Raw genomic sequence first — 22,169 nt, 5'->3', positions numbered from 1 at the left:
TGAATAATGACAGTCTGGATTGCACTCTCTCCGATGTGTCCGGACTCATGAGCATCAGTGTCGCACACAATGGTCAGTGTGTGTGTGAGTCTGTGCAGGATATTGATGATAATGAGATTTGTTCTGTCACACTGGGAGAAATATAAAACAGGGCATTTTCCGAGAAAGATGGATAGTCATGCTGCATGCTTTATTGCTTGTGTTACTGTGGGATATTAGGGGGGGAAATAGTGAGTAAATGGAGTGTGGCTTGGGAAATACTAATAAATATGGATTAGAAAAAGATGAAAAGGGAAACACAGAAAGATTCGAGGACATGTGTGAAGTGAGATGAGTGAGAGTCCTGTATGAGAATCAGAGCCAAAGAGTAAGAATCCCCAAGTGGTGGAGAGAGCACCCTCTCTTTTCCCAAGTCTCTCCTTCCAAGTGTGCTTTGCCCAGTGTTGCGATGGCAACGCTGAGTCTTCCACAAGCTGACCACATGCACACACTCTCACACTTGCACATACAATATGTGTGTACGCAATTGCACACACATACTACACCACCTGAATAGCCATGTGTACAGATTTGAACAGATTACACACACACACACACACACACACACACACACACACACACACACATACACACACACACAGTCCTCCAATAGAAGGCTCAACTGTTGGCTGATAATAAACACACTCCAGCTCTGAGAGGCAGAGAAATTACTCTAACATAATGTACTGTATGATATTTCCCTGCTACTAGGAGGTAAACACATTAATCAGTCGTTAACAAATTAATCAGCAACAATTTTACTAATCAAGTGATTTTTTTTTTTAGGCAAAAATGAGAAATACGCTCTGGTTCCAGCTTTTAAAAAGCAATGATTTACTGCCTGTTTTTTGTTTCCTTTCACAGTAACTTGAATAGCTCTGAGTATTAGACTGTTTGGAGAAAATTTTTACTTATTCCACAAAATAAAAGAATAAGCCCATAATGGAGAAAATAAATTGCAGCCCAAAATACTAATGATCATATCAGAACCATATTTTATACCATACAGTACATATGTTATGCAAAAAAAAAAAAAACACACATCACATGCGTTCCCAATCCATGTAGTCATGTCGACATGTGGATGCTGAGATGTTTACTGAACCATTTCAAATGTACGATTACAGATTGCAAAGGGTTGAGCTGCATGCCTGAAATAAGAGCATCCAAATCTGATTCCATCCATCTCATCTCCTACCCTCCCACACAGAGCAGCCCTTTCACCTGCTAGCTGGTTAATTATCACTAGCAGCTATTTCAAGCCTTACATTAGTCGTACTGCACTGAAGAAAAGAGATTCTCAGTCATTGGATAGAATAGATCACCGAACAAACAGTAATGTCTTTTTCTAGATTTTGCTCAACTAGAGACTCCATGAAAAGTCTCCATGAGAAAACACAGCTGTTGGTGCAGTAAAAAAATTTTGGAATTTCAATGAGCGATATAATGTGAAAGTGAAAACCACAGATCAATAAGAAGCACAAATTCGTCCATAATGCAGGAAATATTGTTCTGAATATAAACTGTGAAATGAGAAAATCTCTTCCTCTGCCTCTCTCCAGCCCCCAGATAAGGAAGGCGGTCTGCCAAAGCAGGTGGGCAACAAGACAGAGTGCGGCCTGCTGGGATTGGTTTTGGACCTGAAGCGGGATTACCAGCCAATAAGAAACCAGATCCCAGAGGAGAAGCTTTACAAAGTCTACACCTTCAACTCTGTCAGGAAGTCCATGAGCACCGTCATCAAATTGCCTGATGGGAGCTTCCGTATGTACAGCAAGGGAGCCTCTGAGATCGTCCTCAAAAAGTGAGTCTGGTTTTGTGATTAAGAGAAGATGATTCTGATTAGTAATAACAGCATAGTCATTATTGTACAGTAATATTATATAATCAAGTTCTGTATTTTTTCGCGAAATATATAGCAAACCATTCTAAAGTGCATAATGTATTTGAGGGCACAACCTATTGCACATTCTCTAGGCATTGAGAGTGGGAGAAGGTCGCATAATTGTGACATTTTACAGTACATTACTGTGACATTACAGCAACAAATTAGTAACTCTGAGAAAAATATGAGAGGCAATTCCTTCACCCACTTTAGGAGGAGGCAGAAATTCTCTTCAGAGACAGAACGATATTAAAATCAAGCCTTTAACGTAACGTAATTATGAAGTCATGTAGGTTTCTTGAGTGTTACACTGCCAACATGCATTTAATACATTTAACATACTGTACATTTAATATAGAGGAAGCTACAGATTCATTCTAAGAGGGTAAGTAAGGTAAAATGCTAATTAAAATGAAAAAACAAAAGCAAGCTGATGAGAGTCCTAAATGACATTTGCACAGATAACAGTCCATTCGTTGTCTTAAATGGCTAAATGACTAAGAGCACTTGAATTCGATCCACTTCTTTGTGTTGCACTGCACACCAGTACACCTGTCTATTTCCCATTTGTATTTTCATTCAGTTTGCCCATTAGAAATCCATTTAATGTCTGACTGCAAGTAAATATCTTTTGCTTTCAATAGACCATCAGGTACTCCTCACCATGACATCGAGGATCATGAGTCCAGAAACCACTGACGTGTTGAAACTGTGGTGGACATCAAGTTGAACACATTTTCCTCAATGTTTGGAAAAATAATATTAAGATAATTTTATTGTTTTCTACGTTTGGTCATATTGGCGTAGCTCAAAAAACTAACAGTCCCAATACACAACTTTAAATACCTCTATCCCCAATGCTCTTCAACCCATCCTTAACTACAGATGCAGCCATATTCTGAGCGAGGTGGGAGAGTCGAGGGTTTTCCGTCCACGGGACAAGGACGAGATGGTGAAGAAGGTGATTGAGCCCATGGCATGTGATGGCCTGAGGACCATCTGTGTGGCGTACCGTGACTTCTCCAACGATCCTGAGCCAAACTGGGAAGATGAGAACAACATCCTTAGTGACCTCACAGCCATCTGTGTCGTTGGGATAGAGGACCCTGTCAGGCCAGAGGTAGGAGAGCGTGAGATGTTTTTGTTATACACTGAGAATAGTAGATGTTTGGCAAATGGTGTTTACTACCAACTATAAGCAGCTTTGTCACATTTCTGTCCTTACCATAACTTTAAAGCACAAGACGTTTTTTTTTTTACGTTTTCAGTGCCTCTTCTGTGCTACTTGTGCAAGCTGCTGTAACAATGTAATTCTCCCTCAGGAACTATCTATCTATCTATCTATCTATCTATCTATCTATCTATCTATCTATCTATCTATCAATCTATCAGGCTTTTATATGTACAGTTCTGTAACACTGAACAAGAGACAACCTAAAAATGATAGACAGCAGTCATTTACGTCCTGTATGTCAACACTGTGCCGTGTTGTTTCAAACACAGTATGGTTGTACTGTGCAAAGATAGTCAATATGTGTATGCCTTATCAATGTGACAAGGGGGTTAATAAATCATGGTGGAAGCCACAGCATGGCAGTATTATAGACAGCAGGTTTGAAAACAGCACATTTTTCAAGTTATAGCTTAGAGGTTATCTTGATGCTGTTAGAGGAGACATACTGAGACATAAATGAATTGTGTGGTATGAAATGGGTAAAGATAAAGGTAGAGACTCTAGTTCAATAATAAATAGATATACAGTATATTTATTAAATTTATTGAGAGGGTAAAATGTTTATGCAGATACATAAAGTACACATGAATAAAATGAATTCAGAGATGGCTTCAGGCTGGAAGAAAAGTACATTTGACCTCTTTCATGTAGTTCAGTGTGATGGAAGTATTTATAAAGAGAAGCAACAGAGACCCCTTATTATGCAAGCCTCTTAAGAAAAAAAAAAAAAAAAGGAAAAAAAAGAATTAAATAAACATTTGCACACTCACTTGCCAAACTGTATATATACTAAATACAGTAGTTTGAGTCCCTCTTTATCTCTTCTATGCAGTTTTCTTGGATTTTTCCCTGATTTCTAAGACTGGGACTGTTAATATTCAGTTGGTCTGGTTAATCCATTTTTTTTCCCCACAACATTTTCTATGGATTTTCTATGGATTTTGGTTACATCAGACCATTTCCATTCCTGTGATTTCGCCTATAAAATCACCTTTATTTACGTCAGACTTGTCTGAATGGAACTTGAATAGGTGACTGTATTTCAGTGAGGAATGCTCACCTATTTACAGTTGAGCATTTATTAATGGTTTTGCTGTTACAATAAATCTTTTCTGTTGATGTGCTTGAGAATAAATATAATACAATATATCTGTATTGATTATGATATCAGATCTAAATGTGGAGCTGTCAAGGTAGAGAGTGAACAAAGCAGCAGGAACCTGGTTACAGAAGCAGCCTGAACAACGAGCTGACAGAAAGGGATCATGTGTCATTTGAAAGGCTTGACAATAGGGTGTTTGCATGATCAATTGCTCCACTGATGAATGCCTCACTAAATGATTATTGATTCATGAAATGCACACTCAAGACTGGGCCAATCAGCTTTAACCTGCTAGAGATTTCTGACTGCACGTGTGCTGCTCAGTTTTCATACATTGCTAATATTACATTTAATAAAAATGCAGGTTACACTTACATGTGTTGCAGTTACAATGTTACATATTGTGAATGTATGTACTGTTTTATATAGATAACATGTATTATGCTGGGCCCTGACATGTATGATTCCTGGCTGAGACACAATTTTAGAACAATACTGTTTAGTTGCTTAGTAAGTTACTGTGCTTACTAAGGCATGGACCTGTTTAAACCAAAAGGCTTTTACTTTGTTCTTGAAGGGGGAAAGGCCGCAGAGAGGAAGTACAGTGACTATATTTAAGTATAGGTGTTGATACTTAACTCCACTTTATACTTTTACTCTCCAACCATAACCACTTAAATGTATCTATGCTGTGACAGAGATGAACTTGTATGTATTCTCCTCCATGCTTGGATTAGTGATAACAAGGAATTCATGGTGATTTTCCATCAAATCCATTTTCGAGAATAGTTTTAGAGGTAGATAGGGTTAAAGAATAGCCTCAACCTGCAGAGGAGTACATAACCCTACAAAAGAAATGAAAACCTGAAAATCCTCAAATTGGGAGATATGGTGTGAGGGTTTCAAGGACAATGTGATTTTTTTGTGTATTTCTTTTAAATAATTTAATTTGCGGCTTTTCTACTTACTTATACTTGAAATTCAGTATTTTACCCCTTCACTTATGTCTTATTTTTAATTAAAGTACCTCTTTCAGCACAGTGGAAGGCAAAACAATTAAAGGAATAAGTTATTCATCAACAAATAGTGTTCAGTGGTGCACATTTTCTATGATCAATTCATCTTCAAAGAAAAGAGGACTATAATTGGGAGAGAGAAAGTGGTGGAAAGAAGTATCTGCGTACAGTAGGAAAACTGACCTCACTTGACAGCTCCAGTGCAGGTACAGGGAAGCAGGAAACTGACTACTGCATTATTCAACTTCCTCCTTTCATCTTTTTTTTTCTTCCATCCCCCCTCCTCACTCTCTAACAAGGTCTCTCATTCAACCTCTCCCCGTCATGTTTTCTGCTCTCCACCTCTCCTCATATTGTGGGGTTTGACTTTTACCTGTCTGGTTGCTCATTTTCTTTTGACTTTCTCTTCACCCTCCTTTCTCTCTCTCACTATGCCTTTCTCTCTTTTTGCATCTGAAGCCAAGTTATGTAAGCATCTGAACCGAGGTAGATAAAAAAAAAAAGTAAGTACAGAGAGAAGAAGCAAAAAAGAGAAACTATCGTTCTCAAAACGAATAAGCGAACAATCTTATAAACAACCAGGCAAGTTAAAGAGAATAAAATGTTGTATCACAGTGTTATTTCAGGTTGTCATTTATTTTAAGCAAACCAGCTCTCGAGTTATCCTGAGAATAAAACTTCCAAATAGCAAGAAATGTGCAGGAGAAAAGCCAACTATTGCACATTGGAAATGCAATAAATGTGGTTTATGCAGGTGCTGCAGCATTGATTACCTAATATTTCAAACTGTAGATATCAGTATGGCCCATTGCATTGCTCCAAGTCTGGAAGTTTACAGAATTTCCCTTTTCTTTTTCTCCACAAAAGGAGTCACTTAACATCTGACATTTTCAATAACCAATGTGGAAAAGCAGTGCACCAAACACTGCTGCACTCCAATAATATCTTTCCAGGCTTCTTCGTAAGACTGGCTAATATTGGAAATGAGATGACTTTCCCCTCTGCTAAAAAGGTCACACAGAGTGATAAACATGTTTTTGGCTTGTTTATTAGTCTCTAATTTCTTCCTCCAGAATGCAATGTTCTTTTAATAACCAGCTGCTCTGTAGGGTTGCCCCCGGAGAGACTAGAGAAGAATGGAGGAAAATAGCGAGAAAAAGAAAAAGAGAGAGATATAGAGACTGAGAAAGATAAACAGATTCAAAATCAGGTTCATGTCAGAGGACAGCGAGACCGCAGGAGGAGGAGGACAGGTAAGGAGAGAAACGGGGGAAAATGAGAGTGTAACCAGATCCACATTAGAGACACAAGAGGCTTGTTTTTCAGTCTCACCTACTAGCCTCTTAACCTCTCCCTCTGTCAGGCCAGATTATATTTTTAATAAGCATTCACTCTTCTCCTCTCCTCCTCTTCTCTCCACCTCCTCCTTTTGATGACCAGTCAACAAGAGCATTGGGAATCCAAAAGAAAGGAGAGTAAAACAGACTGCAGGGATAAGAGATAGGCAGACGGGAAGCTGATATCTTGATAAAAAAAACATCTGAGTGAGAGCAGTCGAGAGAATGTGTTTTTCTTGCCACAATATTTACTGCAAGAACTTCTTTACCTTGTCAGATCATATTATTTTAAAATGACTACTAATGAATTGTATGTTGTGCTTTTTGCAGCACAAACTTTTCACCGTTGCTGTCACAAATTACCAACTCAGCACATAATACTGATGATAAAAGGCCTCTAATTGCATATCTGTGAATAATATCGCTGTATCATTTTGAACCTCCTTTACCTTTTCCTTATCGGAAAATTACATCGCGAATGAATTTATTTATATATATATATATATATATATATATATATATATATGTATGTATATGTATGCACACAAGAGAATCATGAAATATTAATTTACAAGTAGGATGAAAACCTATGTTTCTGTTTGTTTGACCTCCAGCTCGTTAAAGACCTACCTTCGTCCACTGTGTAGATATACTTTAAAATCCTTTAAATGAGTTAAATCCTTCATGTTTACATGCATGAGCAGCTTGATGTGGCAGTGTAATGTACAATTCAGCATTGTGCACACTTTGCGGTGGTGGATTCATTTAGTCTTCCAATCGATGTTATACTGTTTGTTTGTGTGTCTTTATGAGTACACACATGCTCCCATGTGTATGTGCAATATGCCCAAGTGTCTGTGAGTGTGAAGTGGAAAGTATGCATATTCCTGCCTCCGTGTGTGTGTGTGTGTGTGTGTCAAAGAGAGTACAGGCCTGTGTGTATGTGCTAGTAGATGTGAGTTGCTTTAACCGTATGTGCACACATTTGTTTATGTGTGGGTTTGGAGAGCAGAGCTCGCCCACACTGACCTTTGTCAGGAAGAAGACATGTTTCTGAATTCATACCCTGCCTTTGCTCACTTGTTCTACCACAGATCAATCTCCATACAGTAATATCTCCCAGTTAATCTTCTAGACTGCTGTCTAGAGGGAAAAGAGCACAGATAAAATGCTTAATTATACATCTTGTTAATACAAAAAGGGCCAAAGGCAGATGGATACTGCTCTGGAAGTATAATGGAGTTAGATTTTTCTGTATTTGTACCCGTATGTTTTGTCTGTCAAGGATAGGAATATTGTTGCTATTGAAATGTTCTTAAAGTGGCTGCAATATATATTTTTATATTAGCAATGGATCACATGACTACTTTTATGTGAAACTTGCTTTGACTGACGAAGACAGTTATCACCTGACTCTGCAGTTCTTCTTCGTACTACAGAACATTGTTGAACTGTGTGCCCCGGTACTTTCCTGCTTCAGTCTTACCAATCCCATAGTGTTGTTTTCAACTTCAGCAGGCAACTGCTTTCAGGGAGAAAGCTCTAAAAACCCACAAACGCAGTGGAGCATTTAGCAGATAAAGAGCCCACATCAACCTCAAGAGGTAACTGCGACCAAAAACTGAATGTTGGTTTAACATTCACCAGGTGAATAGAACCACAACTCTAAATAAATGCTCCTCTGTATCTGCTCGGTGTGTAAATACGCAACTGTTTGCTAACAAGTTCATCTTATCAACTTAAAAGATGATACAATGTCATTGTTGAATTCAGCACTTGTTTCCACTGCCCACAAGTGGCCCAAAGATCAACGCACGTGTTCATGTATCACATTTTAGGTGCCTGATGCCATCCAGAAGTGCCAGCGTGCAGGCATCACGGTGCGCATGGTGACGGGAGACAACATAAACACAGCCAGGGCCATAGCCATCAAGTGTGGTATCATCCACCCTGGAGAAGACTTCCTCTGCATCGACGGCAAAGAGTTCAACAGGAGGATCCGCAACGAGAAAGGAGAGGTACTTTAACTACTGTCAGAGTGAGCGAGAGCGAGAGAGGCTGAGAGAAGAGAATTTAGAATAAAAAAGAGGGAAAAAAAAAACTGCAACCACTTGTTCTCCATATTTCCGTGTGTGTGCGTGGGCGTGCGTGTGTGTGTGCGATTCTTGTGCATGTCCAGGTGGAGCAAGAGCGAATTGACAAGGTTTGGCCCAAACTCCGAGTTCTGGCCAGATCCTCCCCAACCGACAAACACACACTCGTCAAAGGTAAACCAGTTGCACTGTTTCATATTCTGATTTACTGATGAAATGAAACTCAAATTGTTTTGAGGTTTTGGTTTTGTTCATCATTACACTTACACATCTTTTTACCAGGCATGAAATTTGACAAAGCTTTGTGAAAGCAGTGAATAACTGATACTATGATCAAGCCTGCTTTCCAATACATTCAAAGTTCACATGGAGTTATGTTGCCTCTCCACATTTCTGAAGCTGTATTCAATGAACGTCTACCGCTGCATGTGTGTTTGATAGGAATTATTGACAGCACTATGGCAGATCAGAGGCAGGTGGTGGCTGTGACTGGAGACGGGACCAATGATGGACCTGCTCTAAAGAAAGCTGATGTTGGCTTCGCCATGGTAAGCAACCCCTCTTTTCAGTTTATTCTGTGTGTGTCTTTCTCTTTCTTGCTTGCCTTTGTGCGAGACGATATCTGCAGATGTCTTCTTCACCTCTGCAGTATTTAGGGATCCTTCACAGGCACTCTGCCTCAGGCTGTGTAGGTTACATGCTCCCCCTAGTGGATTTCTGAGCTTGCACAGTTTCGTTGCAGTAGATTACTCAGACTTTTCAGACAACAAACTGCTAAAATATAAAGAACAATAGACAAAATACTGATTCTGTTCTTAATCCCAACTTTATATGTATTTGCTCTTTGGCTGTTGCTTTCTCTATTTCTGCTGACCTTAATTAACTAATTAGGGTTTTAATGTGAGAAGTGTATCCTGTGTAGTCATAGCTGTTAGTTTATCAGTTATGGTGACAACTACTTTTCACATTACCTCGGCCACTGCAGCATGTTTCCATATACCCCCGGGTAACTGCAGAAGTACCTACTAAGCCTGATTCCTCGTTGGAAATCAGTGACGTAAGGTGTAAGATGGTAGTAGTTACTAGGCCGACCATTTGAATGAAATCATCAGTGTGGTCCTTTGACATTCAGAAATTAGTGAAACTAGTTTCCTCTACTTGTGTGTGTGTGTGTATGCATCTGCTCTTTTGAGAGAATAGAGAGCAATACTCCGACAATTACACTCCTTAATTTTTATCCTATCACTACTATGGAGCACGAGGTTGACTGCATGCTCTCTGAATTCACCCTGCCAATCATCCTTTAACTCACAAAATATCAGGAAGGGTGTCCCTTGAATATGGAACCTCCTCTCATCAAGCCATCAACACACACTGTCTGCTTAATTAATCTGCATCATCATTATCCATCATCAGAGCTGACTCCAGAGTCCACTTATGTCCAGTGGCTGCAGAGTTAATTTAGACAGATTTCTTTCATTTTTCTTTGTGTGGTATATTGAGGAATAATACACTCTGGTGCAATAGACAATCAGCAAATTTAGAATCATCATAGTTGTGTACTAGAACCCTGTTTCTTTCTGACTGCACCATGTCTGCACTCTTCCAGGGTATTGCTGGTACTGATGTGGCCAAGGAGGCATCAGACATCATTCTGACTGATGATAACTTCAGCAGCATCGTCAAGGCGGTAATGTGGGGCCGAAACGTTTACGACAGCATTTCCAAGTTCCTTCAGTTCCAGCTTACTGTCAACGTTGTGGCCGTCATAGTGGCTTTCACTGGCGCCTGCATCACACAGGTCAGAGGCGAATGTGTGTGGGGGTGTGTGAATATGTACTGTACATGAACTGTAGATGCTTAACAGCTTAACATTAACAGTTATGCAACATCACATTCCTATAAGTAAATACAGAGCTACTACAACAACAATACTACAGTAAGTTATGAAAACACATATTACCAAAATAAAGCATACATCTAACCGGTGGCTGCTTTAACTACTTTATGATATTTAACATAAAATAAATAAATACATTTAAATATCTACTAAGATATTTTGAACATTGAAGATTGAAGATTTGAAGACCCTGGTAAAATCTTAAAAATAAAAGATAAACACAAGTAGAAGTAGCTCTTTTCAAGCTTGCTCTGAGTCACAGTTTTTCAACAGTGTGGTCACAGTGAAAAGGCCAATGTGGCATTCTGATGTTGCCATTTCAACAAATCCCTCCCTGGTTCTGTTGTGCTCTCTGGAGTGGTGACCATTTTTTCCTCACAAGCTTTCTCCACAATTACTTGACAAGGGAAAGAAGAGATTCTTAAAACAAAGTAATTCCTGGAAAAATTGTTTGATCAATAGACCAATAAAATATCCATCTGTGCCGTTGAGGTAGTCGTGGCTTGTTGTGTGGAACATGTTCTGATTGAAATGGCCTGAAACAGTACAAGTGATACATATAAGACCATGTTTTCACAAATCAAAATTAACCACTCAAAATTTCACTTTCACTACTTCCACAATAATGTCACCATTTCTGACATTACAGAAAGGATCAAAATGGAATATCCTGTTGAGTGGGTTATATTAGCAGAACTGCAGTATAATCTGTAATCCGAGACCATTAGAGTGCAATGCAAAACAAGCAAAACAATGGCTTATTTTAGATGATAATGCAGGTGGGTGAAAAAGGTCCGTTGGGTAAAGTAGCTAAAGGAGTGGTTATTAGTTACCCTCTACTCCTGGTTGTGTTGAAGTTACTGATTCTTATTCCCTTGCATTTCTCCAGGACTCTCCCCTGAAGGCAGTGCAGATGTTGTGGGTAAACCTGATCATGGATACTTTTGCCTCCCTGGCCTTGGCAACAGAGCCTCCCACAGAGTCTCTGCTGAGGAGGAAGCCATACGGTCGCAACAAGCCTCTCATCTCCAGCACCATGACAAAGAACATCCTCGGACACGGAGTCTATCAGCTCGTTATCATCTTCACACTGCTCTTTGTTGGTACGGACTGTAATTTTGCTCTGCGGTACACCAGAGACATGATGCGACATAACAAAGGTTCAAACAAATACGTTTTTTTTTTTTTTCTCCCCCTGTAGGCGAACAAATCTTTGACATTGACAGCGGCCGTAACGCACCTCTCCACTCTCCTCCATCTGAGCACTATACCATCATCTTCAACACCTTCGTCATGATGCAGCTCTTTAACGAGATAAATGCTCGAAAAATCCACGGAGAGCGAAACGTGTTTGATGGTATCTTCAGGAACCCCATCTTCTGCTCTATTGTTTTTGGCACCTTTGCTGTGCAGGTAAGCTGATGCTAATTATTCAGTTTTATGTTGAAACTATTGAACAATCATTTTTTTTATGAATAAGTATATATTCTATGCTACATATTTTCATAGTGTTTGAGTCTGACTTGTGCTGTGCTTTGTGTAGATTGTGATTGTGCAGTTTGGGGGGAAGCCATTCAGCTGTCAACCTCTGGACCTGGAAAAGTGGATGTGGTGTGTTTTCCTGGGGCTGGGAGAGCTCGTCTGGGGGCAGGTAACATACAAACTCATCTGTTTCTCTGTCTTTAGATTCTCCCTCTGTGCTTCTTTTCTTGCTTTCCTTCTAGTTTACTATGTTTTATTCTCCCTCTGTGCATCTCTACTGTAAGCCTGTCACCTTTCCTTTTCACCCAATGCTCTGTCTTCTCTGCGGGTTAGGTCATTGCCACCATACCCAATAGCAGGTTGCGCTTCCTGCGGAGGGCTGGCCAGCTAACTCAGAAAGATGAGTTACCAGAGGAGGATGTAAATGAAGAAAATGAAGAGATTGACCACGCAGAGAGGGAGCTGAGGAGAGGGCAGATACTGTGGTTCAGAGGACTCAACCGCATTCAGACTCAGGTGAGAACACGAAAAGGTTCAATCCCCGCGCTGCGATTTGCTGTTTCATTTCAAGGAAAGATTTTGGTTTTGGTTTAAATATGGAGGTGACACTTAAAAAGACCCTCATATCAATACTTTATGATAAAACGTATTATTTTGTTTGAGGAACAATGAACACCAACAAGTTTAACTTTCACCTGTGATGTTTGCTTTTCTGTTTTACTGTCTGTCTTTGTCATATAATCAGTTTCCAGTAGGAAGTTTCACCACGACAGACATTACCTTACCCCCAAGAAGAAAATGCTAGACTATGCTATATGTTGTACATGTTAGTCAGTAACAGACATAAAGTAATTTTTTTTTCAAGATGAATTATTTAGGTGCATGAAGATGCAGCTTTCTCTCGTTGGACTTGATGTGAACACCAGCGTGGACCTGCAGAAGATCGGCGGTCAAACCTCTGAGTGAAATACAGCTGGAAATAGTCAATGATATGTTTGTACTGTGACGAACTCTGCAGACCGCCATCACTGTGATATGCAAGACAGTTTTGCCTGTGTGTTGGATTTGGGTGTTCAATGATCTCATCTCACTGATGGTCCAGGGTGAAGCTATCCCATGACACGGTATTGTTGACCAGTATCCTACAGAAGCAGCCAAACAGGGTTAAGAGAGAATAGAAATTGTTTTGTTTTTTTTTAGTATTAAAGGAAAACTACAATTTATTTCACCTTTTATTGACAGAGCTTCAGCCATCAGTTTGATCTGATGTGATAATATTATACCAACCAGGTTACTGGCTGAGATTTCGACACCACAGGTTATTCAGATTTATTTGGAGGAGAAGAAAAAAACAAACTATGAAATTACATTAACACAAACTGCATGGTAAACATCCTTCACAGGTTACAGGCCGACTTCCTGGTTCAACTTTACTACACTTGCCATAGTTGTGCACTTACAGTTCTCCTATAACCTGACACACCAGATGGTTTGTTACACAGAACCATCTGGGAAGGCTTCTTTGGAAACTGTTTGGAAAAGGGCAGGCGCTTTCAAAAAATACTTGGCAGCTGATTGGATGAACCATCTGTCTATCTCATTTATTTCTCATTTATTTATTTATGATTTAAAATCATTGAGGTTTCCCTCATTTGCATCGACGTGTAGAAATACACAGAGGACCATACTGGGTGAAAACATTTGCACACTGAGGTGAAGTGGTTTGAGATCATTGTCTTGAATTGTTCGGGGGTAGAGAGCGTGTCGATCTTAATAGTGTGTTGTGGGTAATTCAGTGTGTTTGGTGCACAAAAACTAAAAACTATCATTGTGTGTCATGGTTTAACTTCAACCAATGAGATTCTGCATGGTGGCACATTGGTGCCAATGTGCAGTAAGTGCAATCTTACTCAATTTTGCTTTTACTTATTAATTTTTCTATCTAATCATCTGTGCACTTGATTTGGATTTGGATTTTTTTGGCACTGTCACTACAAATTTCTCTGATGAAGATGATGATTTCACAAGAAGTAGAACCAATGGCCGGAACCAGAGAAAAACTGTAATAAACTGTAGTTTTCCTTTAATTCCTGAAGCAATGTGATAGGAGATGCCATAAAACAATAGACTTTGAATGATGTAAATGGCTGCATCTGTATATTTGTATATTATAAAATCACTCATCAACTTGCCAGTCTTTGAAAGGATCCAATCACCCAAATTACCAAAAAACAAATTTTCTCACCTACCTCAAGTGGTTTCTGGCCTTGAAGATGGTTTTGGTTTTATTTGTTTAAGTTTTGAGGTTTCTGTGTCTGGGATCTCTAAATCCAGGTAGCCCATAAAATTGCAGTGAACTTCTTCTAACCAATACACTGTACACAATACACTGAAATTTCCTCAATTGTATTAGGGTAGAGGCAGAAATCCAAAACACGGCACCAGTAGAGATGATAGAGTTTTTTCTTTCTTTTCTTTTTTTTTCCTTTTTTTGTAATTTGGGTGAACTGACCTTTTTTTTCACCATTTCGCTGAGGGGATACTACACTCTGACCTTTAGCTGCCCCCCCTCCCATCGTGTCATGATTGAGAAACGCTGTACTCCCTTTACCACCAAAGTCACCCAGCCAGTCAACCTGTGTTGCCATTTGGTCTGTGTCACTCTGAGCAGCCATTTGTCCTCTCCTGTCCCGCTCTCCTCCCACAGATTGAAGTAGTCAACACCTTCAAGAGTGGCACCTCCTTTCAGGGGGCGGGGGCTCTGAGACGCCAATCATCCACCACCAGCCAGACCCAGGATGTAACCAATGTTTCTAGTCCTAGTCACGTGTCCTTGTCCAATGCCCTTTCCTCTCCTACAAGCACTACTGCTGCTACTGCTCCTCCCACTACTGGCCGTGAGTCAGAACTCTGTCAGTCTGCTTCTCTGCTCTCTTTGCTTCAGAGGTGCCACCCTGCCAAGAGGAAAACTTTAATCCACACATTTTCAGATGTATTCTTCTTAAAACTAACTACTGTGATGGTCTTCACTTGGGGTTGGCATCTCTGAAGATTTGTCTTTTTGTTCTTTCTTGCTATCTGCTTTTTTCATTTCCTCTCTTTCTTCTGTCTTTTTGCTGTTCATACTGGATTTCAAATTCATCTTGATATCTCCTCCCATGCTTGGGTGTACTGTCCTCTCATTGGTGAATGTGTGTTTGTTTCCCCAGAGTGCTAGGAGCGCAGGACTAAGGGTGATACCCACGGCGTGACATTTCAGGTTGTGAGTTTGTCTCCCTCTGCTCATCCCCCATCCGTCATCCCATCCCTCAATTCTCCCATTTTTATGTCTTGACGGACATTAATGTGAAATAATTTCAATCAACTCACCAAGGGACTGGGTAAACATTCAAGTATAAGTTGCATTGTTGTCTTATTTCATCTGTGAGTTTGCTTCAGATGAGGCATACCACGCTGAATTGACCTAAAGCAAAAATTTACAGGCTATTTTATGTATTCTGCTGCTGACATCATCTGCTATGACTAAAAAACTAAAGTGAAGCTACAGTATGTGGGGAAGTGACATCTTTTAAAGAACTCTACATTTGTCACCTTGCAAAGAAGTGTTCTACCCACAAGGAGACACTGTCTCTACTTAATGCTTTTATCCACCTCCATCTTCTCTTCTCTCTGTCTGTCTAACACACACACACACACACAGACACGCACACACACTTTAACACTTTTCCTGTCTCGACTTAATTAATGAAAATCAATGCTTAGGGTGTGTTGGACAGGAAGGGAGGGGACTGGAGAAACTCCACATAGCAGTACTGTACCAATAATTCATCCCGTCTTGTCGCTCCATATTGTCAGTGTAGTTGACTGTCATGTTGCCATAGTTATGGACATACATAGATCCTCTGCAGCACCACTGACTTAAATTCAACCCCCCACCCTTTTCTGACACCCCATCAGTGTTACCTGTCAGACATCCTGTCACATGCACTCATCCAGGCAGGCTCCTCTTATTATTTTTTTTTTCTGTTTTGTCTCCTTCTACCCTACTTTGCCACAGTTAGAGTATATACAGTACTCCCATAATTTTGAATTGTAATATCTTTGAGACTTTTTCTGCTCTGTTAACATATTATGTTTTAATAATACACTGGGGATCATAACTTATTAATATTTAGTGGTTATGTACAATAATAGAAATGCAAAGTAGCAATAAATGAGTTGTACAGAATAATCGGGCCGGAATGATTTGTGATGTAAACAGGAACATTATTAATGCAACCACGATGACATGATATCCCTATTGGATCTCCTGTGTATACTCCAGATTCAGTTTCCTGTAAAAACATCAAATCAAATCTTTTTAAGCATCAGATGATTCCTGTGCATCCTGAACTTCAACATGTTGACGATACTGCACATGCAGACAGGATACAAAGATAACTGTTTAATCTCAGTTAAGATTCACATAGTTTGGAGCCTATACTTGAGTGTTTACTTAGAGGTGCATGGAGTTGAGAACATGCTTTGACCGTCAGACCTCTGATAGTAATATTATTATTTTCATTATTCACTATCACGCGTTCTGTGTCAGCAGTCTGTGTGCTGGTGTCCACTCCCTCACCATCCTGTTGTCTTGGTGCATGTAATTTGTGTTGACCTCTTGTTTACTTCCCGTATTCATAAAATCTTAACCTGCTGTGTTAGCTTGTTGTCTAGATGCCACTTTTTTTTTTTTTTTTTGAATGTGTTGTTTTGTTGTGAGTTTTACACTGCAATGCTCGTGTTGAACCAGCTTCCTCATGTAGACTTGACTCTCTCCATCGCCCTGTTTGGGACCATGCTTTACCCACCCTGTGCTATATTTGTGTGTTTGTGTGTCCCATTCAGAGTCTGTGTGGATATTGTACCAGACAGTGCTCTGGTACCTCCAGAAGTTTTTTAAACCACCTGATTGGATCTCTCAGATCTAACCTCCTTCCTTCTTACTGACCTCGTCCACCAGATTTCTTCAAACTTGCATGTGATATTTTCCTTTAATTTTTTCCGTGAGCATTCCATTTATTAACGTGGCTTGTTTCTAGGTATACAGCACATTGGACTAAAGCGTATACTTACAACGAGCGTTTGTGTTGCTTTGGTATTTGTTTTTCTTGAAATGTATGATTTTGTTGTATTTTTTTATGATTGTTTTCCTCACGGTTTTCCTTGCACGCTAAAATTGAGTGACTTGTGAAGCGTAGTTATCTTGTGAAAGCAGAACACAGACTGCAGTTGCCCTCTCTCTGGCTGCTCCTTCACCTTGTCCCCCTTCTCCACCTCTTTATCCTCAAATGAGAGGTTCCCTCCTTCCCTTTTGTCCCTTCTCTCCTCCACTTCCCTCTTCTCTCTCATCCCAAGGGTCCCTCCAACCCTTCCATTTCATCTCTGGCGTCATCTCTCATTTTTTTTCTTCTCTTTCCTCCCTTTTTACGACAGATCCGCGTTGTGAATGCATTCCGTAGTTCCCTCTATGAAGGCCTGGAAAAACCAGACTCCAGATCATCCATCCACAACTTCATGACACACCCCGAGTTTAGGATAGAAGACTCCACGCCCAACATCCCCCTCATCGACGACACGGATGAAGATTCTGCTCGGAGGAGGAGGAAGTACTCCAGCCAGCCCTCGTCCCCCAACAAGAACAACAACGCCATCGACAGTGGCATTAATCTCACCATCGACACCAGTAAATCAGCCGCTTCCTCCAGCCCCACCAGCCCTCTGCACAGCTTGGAGACCAGCCTCTAACCCTGATCCTAACCTCAGTTCTAACCTCTAACCTCCTTCCCTTGCAATCTGGGTGTGCCTCCTCCAAATCCCTCCAGACCTGTAACTGCAACCTTATACCTTGTCAACCCCGAAAATTTCACCCAGTCCAGCTGAATTCTTACCCTCCAGCCCCTGAGTCCCCAATTTACCGCCTACACAGGACAGGTCCTGTGGCAACATGTCCATCTTTGCCCCTTAACCTTGAGCTCCTAAAGCTCCACGTTCCAATCGACATGGAGAAAATCTAAAGTAATACTGCAAGGTGAAAAGAAAAACAAACTGACATACAATCAAAAAAGCGCAACAAAGCCACAAATCCTACACAGCCATCCTGCTTTTATGGTTGTATGTGTATGGTGGCGGCAGCGATGGTGTGTATGACTATATGTGTGTTAGCATGTACTGTCTAAGCGTGCCGCTGAATGCACATATGTATAAACTGTGTCTTTAGTGGCACCAGGAGGAGGACAATAAGGAGAGACACTGCTGTGGAGTAAAAATTGCAAAACAGGACGGACTCTAAAACTCCCCTTACACTCCCTCTCCTCAACAATAACATTGTCAATACTGATGATAGTTTAAATTCAATTGAAAAACATTGTTATTATTCTGATTCTGATTCTGATTATTATTGTTATTATTGTTGCTCCTGCATGAATGTACATTACCCAAGTTTTATTTAAAAGGGTTTTAATTTTATTGAAGTTCTTTCGTTCTGATGGGCTAGGCCTCATGCTGAACTACTAAGTTAAAGACAGCTTCTCTGAGTTCCTGGCCTGCAAAGTTCCTTCCTCTGTGTGGCATGAACATGTACCCGACTGTAAAAATTTATTTCATCCATAAACGGAAATGTGTGACGAGGTGGTAGGGCTCAACTTGCACAGTAGTTTTGCACCTGTCAGAAAAGAGGAACACAAAGTAATGTTGATGATGATAGCATTTATGGGATATATTCTATAAATATAAATTCATATAAATATATTTAGAGAGAGTTTATCTTTGTTTGTTGGCATGTTGCCTTGTTCCTGCTTCAATGGCTCAAAATACTTTGACTTATTTATGTCTTAAAGAGAATGTAATTTGTTTACAACCTCGTAGAGATAAACTTCCTGGTTTCTAGAAAGAGGGAGGCGAAGCTGAAACTCAGAAGGTCCAGAGCTGTGTTGGTGTGTTATTACTGAAAAACCATTTGCTGGAATTTGCCTGCTATCTTGTCAAATATTGTAGATATTTTTAGAGGATGAACAAACAAAAAGAAACCAAAATATGGTGGGATACATAGTAAATGTGGAATCTTAGTATTACTCTATATGATTGTTGGGATCAATTTGGAGTGGCTTGCCTTTGGTTTTTCTAAACGGAGTCCTCCTTTTCGTGACAGAGGGGGAATATTTCATTCTTTTTTTTTCTCTACTACTTCTCTTTTTTTTTTTTTAAATTGTGTTTTTTGTTTTTTTCTGTGCTGCAGCGCTGGCCTGAGCTCAGTGCTCAAGCCAAAGGCTGATGTCAGGACCTTAACAGTGAACTGTCTTCTAGATAAACCTTGCTTGTTCGAAGGACTTGATGTTTTAAAAATATGTGTGACCATCAAATGGCTGCAATCGAGTCATATTAGAAACTTACAAAGTTATATTTGGCTTATCTGTACCGCACGGAAATCAGACTTTTTGTTCTATTTTGTTTTTGTTAAAATTTGGAATATATTGTGCTGTTATTTTTTTTATTTAATTTTGATTTATTTTGGTTTAAAAGAGTTTCTTTTCCTCTAGCAGAGAGACACATGCAAAAGCTGTTGGCATTTTTAACATCTGAAAAAAATGGAAAAACTGACAAAAAAAAAAAAAATACAACAAAATGGAATGTTGCTTTGACTCTTTTTCTATATATAAAAAAATGATCCTTTTCTGCACTATCTGGTTATGAATGAAAACTTCTGTGGTGTAATTCTAGATGTGCTTTTGTGTGTTTTAACCAAGCTTGTCTTCCTGCCGTCACAGAATATACAGTACTCTAGCATCTCAACTGTACTCACTAGTTGTGAACTATTTATTGTGCTTTGACCAATCAGACATTACCAGAGAGACGTTACATACAGAAGGCACATTTACCCAGTCTTATTGCACTCAGAAGGACAAGGCCACTTAACTAGCCTGTACTATTGTTATTTCTATTACTAACCGAAGTCATTGGCAAGCATGACGTGATAGGCTCATTATGCAACTTGAGAAAATTGAGAATTTTCTACTTAAAAAAAAAAAAAATCCTATATACTACTACAGTATGTACAATCATTTATCTGAACAGTTCTATCTTTTTCTTTTTTATATCCTCCTCCTCTGTCATTTCCCAGTCAATGTCCATCTGGAGAGGGTGCACAAGCTTTACCAGTCAGCTCAGGCGTGTTGAAAACGTAACATGGACCATTTGAATATGAATCTGTCTTATTTGAGTTGAAAAAAAAAAAACAGTCTGGATTCTGATATTCTGCTTAGAAGCTGTTGATTTATTTTGTTTATTTTCCAATGTTTTAACTTGACAATTTATTTGTTTATTTGTCTGTAAAAAATTAAAAACAATAAACAAAACAAAAAAACATTACAACAGCAACAACAGCATTTTCAATTAAAAAAAAAAAAAAGAAGACTTAAGCCAACATTCTCAAACCACTTTTACATCCAGGAGGACATTCAGCTTTAAGAGGATGCAAAGACATGGAGTTTAAAAATAATCTTTGTAAATACAGCAATGAGTCCACTGAGGACAGAAACTCCATGCGGACTAGTGTGAAAACAGGAACTCTTCCTGACTACGTCTACCATCATGTACCACAACGAGTCATACTGCCGACACAGCTGTTTGGCTGTATGTAATCAATCACTGCTCCTGTCAGAAACACTTCAAAACATCGTGGTTACATCCAAATGATAACACGTGTTGTAACAACCAATAATTATGTTGATGATGACACCGATGATGATGGCGATGATGATGCTGATGATAATGATAATGATGATATCAATGATACTTCTTGCAATATACTCTCACCTGCCTCGATGTACTGTATTTAGCAGCATGCAGTTTGTGGAACAAAGAAAAAGAGAAATGCCAACAGATAACTTTTTGGCATTCCATTTATGGGTAAGTGATTTAAGTGTTCATCTTGTTTTTATGATATTTTTTTTTATCTATACAATAATTGTAAATAAAGAACTCAATGTCTTTGTTCATTTAATACTATGCAAAAAGTCATGCTTTTCTGATTGTTACCCACCCTTAATCCTGAGTGTGTTGCTGGAATGTTTATGGTCTCAAAAGTCAGTAAAAACAATGTGATGTAAATTATTTTCTAGCTTGAGGAAAAAGTTAAATGACGATGAAAATTATTATTATGATACCATGAGGCGGATGATAATAATAATGGTGGTGACAGTGATGATGATGATGATGCTGATGCTGATGATGATGATGATGATGATGATGACGATGAACTGTGACTCTTGCTGCTTGACTGTCCCATTTACCACACTCCTGACAGGAGCGCAAGTGAAAAACATAATAAAAACAAAAAAATGAAAAATCACTAAATAAATCTCCCAGAGCAGCATGACCCAGCATGGTGTGTCCTGGCCCCGTGTGACATGTCCTGTTCTGATTCGTTGTGCTTCACCAACCACTTTGACTTGGATTGTTTTTCCATTTTCACTGATTTTTTTCAAAAGTTCCTGCTTATAGGAAATGTTTTTGGGTTTCACTTTAATTATGAAAAGCTGCCAGCCAAGGGTTTTAAACTGATGACAGTAATTGCAACATCCCTGGTTCAAGGCTGGTTCTCCCCTCTTTTCTCTCTAGTCTCGAATGCAGACATAAAAAGGCTTAAAAAGGAGGAAGTAATGTTCATTTGCATTGAATTCCAGCTGCCTCTGTAAAGCTGTAGGCACAGTGGTGCTTTGAGGCTAGTGCTAACATGCTGATGTTTAGCACTGTTGCTGATGTGTAATGTTTGCCCTGTTCGGAAGCTTAGTTTAGCATATTAGCATGCTAACATTTACTAATCACAAAGTACAGCTGAGGCAGATGGGAATGTCATTCGTTTAGCAGATTATGAAGATGATGGCACAGGTGGAAAAGTTAAGGGATCACCAAAGTAATTACAGTTCAGCTGAGGGGGACATTAATGTCTTCGAACTAACTTTCAGGAAAATCCATCCAATATTATTTAATGCATTTCATTCAAAACCAAAAATGTCAACCTCAAGATGGCGCTAAGGAAAAA

The 22,169-nt window shown here is 39.4% G+C and overlaps 1 protein-coding gene across 11 annotated transcripts in view; it reads left to right on the top strand.

Moving 5' to 3' along the window:
* Positions 1-21,530, top strand: part of atp2b2 (ATPase plasma membrane Ca2+ transporting 2) — a 127,437-nt gene extending 105,907 nt beyond the window's left edge. For 7 of the 11 annotated variants that reach the window (XM_056388473.1, XM_056388476.1, XM_056388466.1 and 4 more), the window contains 11 exons: positions 1,602-1,843; positions 2,810-3,044; positions 8,452-8,631; positions 8,793-8,880; positions 9,148-9,254; positions 10,316-10,507; positions 11,496-11,709; positions 11,808-12,019; positions 12,150-12,257; positions 12,422-12,604; positions 17,564-21,530. In XM_056388473.1, the coding sequence (XP_056244448.1) occupies positions 1,602-1,843; positions 2,810-3,044; positions 8,452-8,631; positions 8,793-8,880; positions 9,148-9,254; positions 10,316-10,507; positions 11,496-11,709; positions 11,808-12,019; positions 12,150-12,257; positions 12,422-12,604; positions 17,564-17,875 (2,073 nt within the window). In that variant the 3' untranslated portion in view covers positions 17,876-21,530. Of the gene's footprint in view, positions 1-1,601; positions 1,844-2,809; positions 3,045-8,451; positions 8,632-8,792; positions 8,881-9,147; positions 9,255-10,315; positions 10,508-11,495; positions 11,710-11,807; positions 12,020-12,149; positions 12,258-12,421; positions 12,605-14,795; positions 14,986-15,297; positions 15,348-17,563 lie in introns of all 11 variants that reach the window. The other 4 variants (XM_056388501.1, XM_056388537.1, XM_056388527.1 and 1 more) reach the window with 3 other exon arrangements.
* The last annotated feature ends 639 nt before the right edge of the window (positions 21,531-22,169 follow it).

Source organism: Seriola aureovittata, chromosome 2 (genome assembly GCF_021018895.1).
Source record: "Seriola aureovittata isolate HTS-2021-v1 ecotype China chromosome 2, ASM2101889v1, whole genome shotgun sequence".
Lineage (NCBI taxonomy): Eukaryota > Metazoa > Chordata > Actinopteri > Carangiformes > Carangidae > Seriola > Seriola aureovittata.
The sequence above is the reverse complement of the archived record's forward strand: the minus strand, read 5'-3'. Positions and strand labels throughout refer to the sequence as shown.